We start from the raw sequence: 8914 nt of genomic DNA on the forward strand, positions 1-8914 counted from the left end.
AAAACTGTTATGACTAAGAGGAACCCATTTTAGTTCAGAAGGGATTTGGATGAGTCCAGGGAAGGGACTCAATGAAATAGACAAAGACATGGAGCTGGAAACCATGGGACTCGGCGAGTGCAGGAACGTACTCGGCGAGTCCAAGGCCATCTCCCAACTCATGAAGACGGACTCGACGAGTTGATCATACAACTCGGCGAGTCAAATACTAGACACGTTCATATGATGAAGATAAACTCGACGAGTTAAGGAGGAACTCGGCGAGCCAGATGAAGATTGCCCCAAGGTTATAGTTGAAGGAGAACTCGTCGAGTTCTTGCTAAACTCGACGAGTGGAGACGAGTTGGGGATAGATGAAAGGATCGGGACTCGGCGAGTTGGCGGGCCAACTCGGCGAGTCCGGTCAACTGGAATGTTGACTTTGACTGAATATTGACTTTGACCAAGGGTGAAATGGTCATTTCACCCTGAGATTAGTTATCAGTTTTTGACTATGTGTCATTGTGGGAATTATAGCCGGAGCAGCAGCCAGATAATTCTCACTCAGGGATTCAGCAACCAGACACACGAGGTGAGTGTCCCTTCGGTAGGAACGGGTCTAAGGCACTAAGACCGGCCCGCAGTATGAGTTATTATTAGTTGAGTGTGGGCGGGGCCCGTATCTCCTAGTAGTTTGGTTGCAATATGATTCTTGATTGAATGATAGATTTAGTATACTTGTTTCTGTGTGATACTTGTATGTCAGTGTCGCAGCTGAGTGTGGGCGGGGCCCGTATCTCATAGCAGGCGAGTGTGGGCGGAGCCCGTATCTCGAGTAGCTGAGTGTGGGTGGGGCCCGTATCTCACAGATAGCAGAGTGTGGGCGGGGCCCGTATCTCCTAGTTAGCGGAGTGTGGGCGGGGCCCGTATCTCCTAGTTAGCCGAGTGTGGGCGGGGCCCGTATCTCTTAGTTGCATGTTATATGTGTATGGTATGTAGTAGTTTGGGGGAGCTCATTACGCTTCGTGCTTACGGTTTCAGTTTTGGTTTCAGGTACTTCCACTAGCAAAGGAAAGGGCTCGGGATGATCGCATGTCACACACCACAGTCTTCAGCCTGGGAGTTTCACTCTGATATTTTGTTATGAGATTTATATATGAGACAGATTTTATGATGTGTTATGATACATGACTCACGTTTTTACTCATGATACTGGATGGTTTATGATTTTTATTATGATTGAAAAATGAAATTTTTGGGCCGTATTTTGGGATGTTTCAGATTTGGAAGAAGAAAGCGAAAAAAATCAGTTACTATGGAGAAGGTAGGCGGGGGGGGGGGGGGGGGGGGGGAGAAGGAGGCGAAGCATCGAGATAATCGAGATAAACTGGGGGTATGAAGAGCCGGTTCCTCTTGGTGTGGGCAGCGGTGAAGCGGTGGGTATCTATTGTCCGTATCTCATTGAAAGCAGTGGAAGGTGGCACCACGTGTAAAGTGAAGTTTTTAAATCAAAAACAGGTGTAAAGGGACATCTCAAAAAAAAATATTAAAGAGGAAACAAAAAATAAATAAATAAATAGAAAATTTGTCAAACAGATTAAAAGGAACATAATATTAATATGATTATAAATAATAATAATAATAATAATAATATTATTATTATTATTATTATTATTATAAATTTCGATAACCTTATAAAATTCGGACAACATTATAAATTCGGACGATATTAAAAAATTCGAACGACTATATAAAACGGAACATAATTAAAGTTTGCTTTCAATCCGCATAACACACATCGCAAATGTAATACCGAACCAATTAATATATCTGTGATAAATAAAGATAAACTTTGCTTTTGTTTCGTTTTATATAGTCGTTCGAATTTTATTATGTCGTCCAAATTTATAATGTCGTCAGAATTTTAAAATATTGTCCGAATTTTATACGGTTATCGAAATTTACAATAATAATAATAATAATAATAATAATAATAATAATAATAAGATTAAAATTAAAAATTAAAAACAACAAAAAAACAAAATAAGGAAAAAAAAACAACAAAAAACAAAAAAGTCACATCTGGAGGTAGAATTCGAAAAGAAGGAGGGGGGGGGGGTAATTATAGTATTAGCCAAAAACAATTGAACATATATGAACATAAATAAACTTAAACAAACGAACATAAAAAAACGTAAGTGAATCACATAAATGAATGTTCACGAACATAAATAAACGAATGTGACCATTGTTAATGTTCGTTCGTTTAACTAAACGAACGACAATTTTTATTTATATTCGTTCATTTATTAAATAAACAAACACAAATGAACTTCCCGCCGAATGTTCGGTTCGTTTACAACACTAATCATAAGGGTTCAACTAATAATTATGTAATGATGGTTAATAAAAAACAATATTATGTAATGATTTGTTCTATTTAAGAAAAAAAAATAGTAATTATTGGGGGTATTTAAGATTATAAAATTGGTCCAAATAGATGGATTCCCCCCCCCCCTCCACCCCACTTTTGTTGGATTTTTTGCAGAATAAACAACTACTCAGCCAACATCACAGTCGGGAATCGACCTTCAATCATCATCATTGCATCTTCTTCCCTGTAAAACTCCATTGTACAAGCTTCCATCTAGCCACCACCCACACTACATCTTCTTCACCTAAGGTAAAAACCGACAAAACTGGAAAATTAATAGGGTATCTTCATTTGTGTTTTGTTTAACCGAAACTCACCACCTTTGTCGGAAAGCAAACATAAAACAGTTACTTTCACCGCCACCGGTTTCCTTCTTCTTCAACCTCCGAGAATCACCACCAACTCTTCACTCTCGCCCTCCTTAACAACCGATACTTTCATAAAGTTTTATATTTTCTATATTTCATAATATTTTAGTATTGAATTTTTAAAATTTTCTTATTTTATCAATATAGTTTCATTGTATAACTTATAAACCCGTCGTTTCTGAGGGTCTCTGATCTAATCTAGTTTTATAATCAAATAAGATAAGCAATTATTTGAGTGAGCATTTAATTTTCTAAAAAGTGTGTTTAAATAAAAACCGTGAGGAGAGCCCGGCCCAAGGTGGTTAAGCTTGGACCGGTTCTTAACCTGTTCGACTGGTAGTAATGCTATTTTGGGACCGGTTCTTAACCAGCTTGATTAGTGCGTTGGGCCCAAAAACCGGTTTCAATCCGGTCCAATGAAAACGTGAATACGTGATTCCCTCAACATTTTCTCATTTTCCTCAAGTAGCAGACCTTACGGTTTACATCACTGTATATTTCCAAATTCCAAGCAACACAAACGCCCCTCTCTCTCTCTCTCTCTCTCTCTCTCTCTCTCTCTCTGCAAAATCTAGGTTTTGTGTTCATCTTCGATTCCATCTCATCCAACTGCATACTTCATTCATCAATGAAACCACCAAACATTTCCGAAATATTGCTGTGTTTCTTTTAATTTTTCTTTTATCTACGGTTTGTGAACTTTTCGTTTCATCATCAATCGGGTTTTCTTTGGGCGATTTGTCAGTTATGTTTAACACCTCTCTCACTCGATCATCGTCATCGCTTTCATTGCTCGTGATTAAGCTTAGAAATCTCCGTTTGTTTGGCCCTGGTTTGAATCCTTTCGCTCCATACAACATGGCTAATCACTTCTCTCGCTAATTCTCTCTTTTCGCTGGTTTAGTTACTTCAAATCATGTAAAAAAGACGATTATCTGCAATTCGTGTCTTTTCAGTTTCTAGACACTGCTAGGGTTTCGTGTTTCAAGAATCGATTAAATTTAGTTTATTTGACTGCAAAGACTTGCTCAAGTTCTGGTATATTCGAAAGATAATTGAAAGAAGGAACAATGATCCAAGATCACTTACTGCGTTCGAATAGTAATCGGATTCGGAGGCACATCAAACGTTCCAACAGCTTGCGCTCCAATAGCCCCGGGGGTGATGATAGGGACGACAGAGGCTGGACAAATCTTCACGTTGGTGCTCGAAAAGGAGACCTTAAGGAGGTGAACACAGATATAAACTGTGAAAGTTTTTTTCTTCTTCTTCATAGATTATCTGTTTAAACTAATAGCAGCCTTTTAATACTGTCTCCGATCTTATGTTGATTGTTATCCATGTCTTTAAATCTAGATATCTAGTTTCCACACTGGCATTGTCTGTTACATCAACAGATGTTAAAACAGAAAATAGACTGTGAACAAAAAAGTATGAGAGCACAATTTAAGTTGCTTTTTCTGATAGTTTGAATGCACACTCATGTGTCTGTAGGTGATTATTTCAAGTTTTGGGGTTTGTTGTTGCAGGTAAAAAGGCTCCTTGATGAAGGAATGGATGCAAATGTTGCTGCACTTGGCCCAAAATCTCATGGGCTCACCCCTCTCCATCTAGCTGCCAAGGGTGGTCACATAAAGGTCATGGATGAATTGCTTGATCGTGGTGCCAATATTGATGCTCGAACCAAAGGTGCTTGTGGCTGTAAGTATCAATCTTCTTCTTCTCAACACAACTTTAGGCCCACTTTTGTTACATAGGACATGACACGACACGACATGACAGATAAAACGGTCTTGTACTGTGTTTGACATGCATTGGTCTTTGATTTAAGCCTCAAGTCAATGGGTCAAAAATTGCAACTTTTTGTCCCATCCAAAAATAGCATCAATATCCTTTCTTGTAAGTTTCTTGAACACATTGATTAGGGACTCCACTTCACACTGCTGCAAAAGAGAAGAACAGAAGAGCAATCAGATTTTTAATTGAAAATGGAGCATTCTTACCTGATAACATTGAGGATACCCGATTTAATCCACCTCTTCATTACTGTCCTGGTCTTGAATGGGCATATGAGGAGATGAAGCGAGTTCAACAAGAAAGTAGCTCATCATCAGGTGAGGGTTCTTATAGTTCTTAGAACTTAAGACCCTTTCCACTTCTGTTGTGTTTATTTGGATATTTGCGAATTTAAAGTATGTATGTATGTGTGTTTGTCAGTGGTATTATGTACAAGGATTTAGGATTTGTGACATTGTTATCTTTTGGCTTTGTGTCTTTGTATGGATAAATGTGGTTGAACATCAATTTCAATAAATAAGTTGTATGCTATTATTAATGTTGTTGCATTTGTCTAGTGACCAACTCCCTGTGTGAACCATTGTAAGAGCATTTCCGGGCTTATTCAAGAACATACACTCAAGAATAATCTTTTTTCTTTTAGATTTATCACAAGCGCTATAAAATTCAATAATCTATAACATAAACTAAACAACTGGAAAGATGATTATCTTAATTACAAGAGTAAATTACATGTTTGGTTTCTAACGTTTAGGTTTCACAACACCTTTGGTCCAACTATCTACATTGTTGCAACATTGGTCCTTATGTGAAACTATATTAGCAGGGTTAATCCCTTGGACTAACGGCCATTAGTTTTCTTTCATCAAGAACCCTCATGTGCCATGCACATGATAGTAATTTGGTACTTTTGCCAATGGTCTCTCTATTTCTTCTACCGTCGTGAGTACATCAACACTCGGTCATCTGTCACCATTGAACCCTAAACGATAATCGAGTTAAATCAAGTAGACAATAGGGTTTCGGTTCTAAACATTGAGTCTATGTTGTTTCCTTTTGATTCATAGTTCTTAACTTTTTATTGTATGTTGTTTACTTTGATTGTCATTTATTAGGTATGAATTTCTATTATTCCCTAAACTAGGCTATGCCAAGATCTTCATGATAAAGATGCATTATGTGGGTTCTTCACCTTTTGAAGAATGTTCATTAATGGTGAAGTTGACTGCTTCGATGTGATTGACATGTATGATTTTACCATGTTAGATGTTTATACCATGATGAGGAAACTAAAGTATGATGAAGTTGTCACCATTTCTTGATGCCCATAATTGATATGGGCAATGGCCTAATAACCCTAGAGGACGATGAATACATCATTTTTATTACATACAAGGAAATTAAAGCTTACACAAAACATGACATTTCCTATGAGTACCGAGTACTAGACTGAAAACTACCTTAATGATGGCCTATTGGATGAAGATTAAGTACATATTGATGAAGAGGCTGACAATTTCTTTGCCTTTGTGGCCTTTGAAGGAGTATAAGGAGTATAGGTTGTGAAAGATGCTGACAAATGCCACAATATTGTTGTCTATGAAGGAGGACATGTTGATCAAACTAATGAGCGTTAGTCAAAGGGACTAAGAGGACACCTTGATCAAACTAATGAGCGTTAGTCAAAGGGACTAACATTGCTATAGTTTGAAATAGGGATCAATGTTGCAACAAGACAAATAGTTGGACCAAAGGTGTTATGAAACCTAAAGGTTATCTATATTGTAATTATTAACTCTAATATAAATTGCAATCAATTAGGAAATAATAATCTAAACAAAAATAAGTACATAAAAATTATAATAAAACAAATTAACCCTAAATGTTTATTCCTAAAATGGTAGCTTATGAGTCGATTAGTTTGTGTGCATGAATTATGTTTTAAGTTTAGTCGACATGTGCAATGGGTCTTATATAGAACTTTTGAGTCTTATAGAATATAATTACATAATATCCTTGTTATAACTTTCCAATACATAAAGCTCCAAAATACAGTTTGATTCGTTCGAATACAATCAAACTATTTGCATATTCTTAAAATGAATTTAGTTTGAATTTAATTCGACTTTTCTACAACAAATAATTTCGATGCATCGTAATTATAGTTGAATATAAGGGAAACCCATAAGTTTGCCCTTAGCATCTACTAACCCAATTTGGAAATTAAAAAACAATGACTTTAACCCGAACAAAGTTTTGTGCCTAGGCAGGTGGTGCCATATCCCTTCAAGTTGCTTGCCACCCTTTTTCTCATTTCTCCCTCCCTTCGTTACCATGTTTGATTTCTCACAAGACATGCAAATACAACATTATGGATAACTTCTATTTTATAATGTCATATCCATTATTTTCTTTTGTAAGTTGGATGGGTCCCACATTGATTGAGATACAAAATAGACAAAATTATGTGATTAGTCTATATGGTTTGTTAAAACAGGTTGATTCAGTACAACTAAGAAGACATTTACGTGTTTGGTCCTTATGATTTCATTTTTTGCATTGTGGATCTTGTGGTTTTCATTGTGTTTCATATCTGGTCTGGAATTACTATTTACCCTTTTCATATATATATATATATATATATATATATATATATATATATATATATATATATATATATATATATATATATAGGTTTAGGTTCTATGGAAAACAAAAAACCCTAAAAATCATTAAAATGCATAAAAAATACTTAGAGATCACAAAACTTTTTTTTTTAATTTTTTTATCAAAAAATCGCAACTTTTAGGTCAAAATCGCTGAAAAACATTTTTGAAAATTTTTTTTTTTACAAAAAAAAAAAATTGATTTTTTATTTTTTTTTCAGCGAAATTGTAAAAAATGCTGCGATTTTTTGATAAAAAAATTCAAAAAAAAGTTTTGTGATGTCTTGGTATTTTTTTTATGCATTTTTATAATTTTTAGGGTTTTTTTGTTTTCCAAATAACCCTTCCCTATATATATATATATATATATATATATATATATATATATATATATATATATATATATATATATATATATAACTCATTCATCTCTTCAGCAGTTACCGCGACCACCACCTGAATTCATTGCTCAAAGAAAAAATCATTAGCCTCTACTACCTTCAATGAAGGATTTTGAAGAGTTTTAGAGTTCAATGAACCGGTCCCAAGAAAGGAGAAGGGTTTCCGAGTTCGGTTTCTAGGGATGAATACCCATACATAAAATGATTTTCGTTGACGATGGTCGTCGGTTAGGTTAGATAAGAGAGAGAGAGAGAGAGAGAGAGAGAGAGAGAGTGAGAGAAAGATGTAGGGTGTTAAGTGGCAGACCAAACTTTTTTTTTTCTGACTACGTTTTCCATATTTCATCCTTGATGTTTTACCGACGATCATCTGGCGGAGCCTGTTAGGGAGGAAGACGAAAGTGAGCAATGGTTGGTGGTGTTTGTATTCAACGCCTTCAAGCCCGTAGTGAGGGGTGGATGGTGGTGTTTGTCTTTACTGTCGACAATGATGGAAGGGGCCATAGAGTAGTCATCACTTGAAATGGGATGAAGGGAATGGAAAGTAGGACTAAACATGGGTCAGTTATGGGGTAAAACCGAACCCAAACCGATAAGTTTTGGGTTTTAAAACCCATTGGGTTCGGTTTTCAGTTTCGTGGTTTGTTTTCCAAGTCAACCCATGGCTTGATGGGTTTTGGGTTTAAACCTATTTTCCAGCAATTCTAAATAAAACGAAACAAATTCAGTACGTCATTGTCGTCTTCACTTCGAGATCTCGAGAGTATGTAAACGAGAGAAGAGAGCCTTTATCTTCCTTGTATATTCTTCCACAATCTACTAGGCAATTTACTAAGCTATGGATATTGGATAAGGTTCATGTCCTCTTTATACAGTCGTGCTCATGCTTGTGAGAGGAGCATTAGTGAACAACGAGGTTAGGGGTTTGAAACTTTTCTATATTTATTTTTTTAATAAAACATATAACATTAATTAAAAATATATTAAATAATTAACGATATGTATACCGGGTCAACTTCTTTTGATTTTAAAACCATTGTGTCGGTTCGTTTTAGTTGGTCGGTTTTAAGCCCAAAACTGAATCCAAACAGAATTTTTCGGTTTTGGAAAATCTAAACCAAAAACCAACGGTTTAGGTTTGGTTTTGGTTTTTCGGTTTCGATTTTATTGGTTTTTGTCGGTTTTTCGGTTTTGCTTGTCCCTAAGGAAAGAAAATCTGGGTAGAACGTGGGTGGGGGGTTAAGGTATGGTGGGGTTTAAGTTTAATTT

The 8914-nt window shown here is 36.0% G+C and overlaps 1 protein-coding gene across 1 annotated transcript; it reads left to right on the forward strand.

Annotated features, from left to right (window-relative positions):
- Positions 1–3257: 3257 nt before the first annotated feature.
- LOC145120737 (phytochrome-interacting ankyrin-repeat protein 1-like) lies at positions 3258–5116 on the forward strand. Its single transcript, XM_079056538.1, has 3 exons — positions 3258–4010; positions 4311–4482; positions 4707–5116. The coding sequence occupies exons 1-3, from the start codon at positions 3852–3854 to the stop codon at positions 4916–4918; spliced, it is 543 nt and encodes a 180-aa protein (XP_078912664.1). The 5' UTR covers positions 3258–3851; the 3' UTR covers positions 4919–5116.
- The last annotated feature ends 3798 nt before the right edge of the window (positions 5117–8914 follow it).

This window comes from Lactuca virosa, chromosome 6 (assembly GCF_052849685.1).
Source record: "Lactuca virosa cultivar CGN04683 chromosome 6, Lactuca_virosa_CGN04683_v6, whole genome shotgun sequence".
NCBI lineage: Eukaryota > Viridiplantae > Streptophyta > Magnoliopsida > Asterales > Asteraceae > Lactuca > Lactuca virosa.

Coding starts and splice junctions, on each gene's coding strand:
- LOC145120737 (XM_079056538.1), top strand. CDS start 3,852: ATGATCCAAGATCACTTACTGCGTTCGAATAGTAATCGGATTCGGAGG. Junction 4,011..4,310: donor GAAAAGGAGACCTTAAGGAG/GTGAACACAGAT, acceptor TTGTTGTTGCAG/GTAAAAAGGCTCCTTGATGA. Junction 4,483..4,706: donor AACCAAAGGTGCTTGTGGCT/GTAAGTATCAAT, acceptor CACATTGATTAG/GGACTCCACTTCACACTGCT.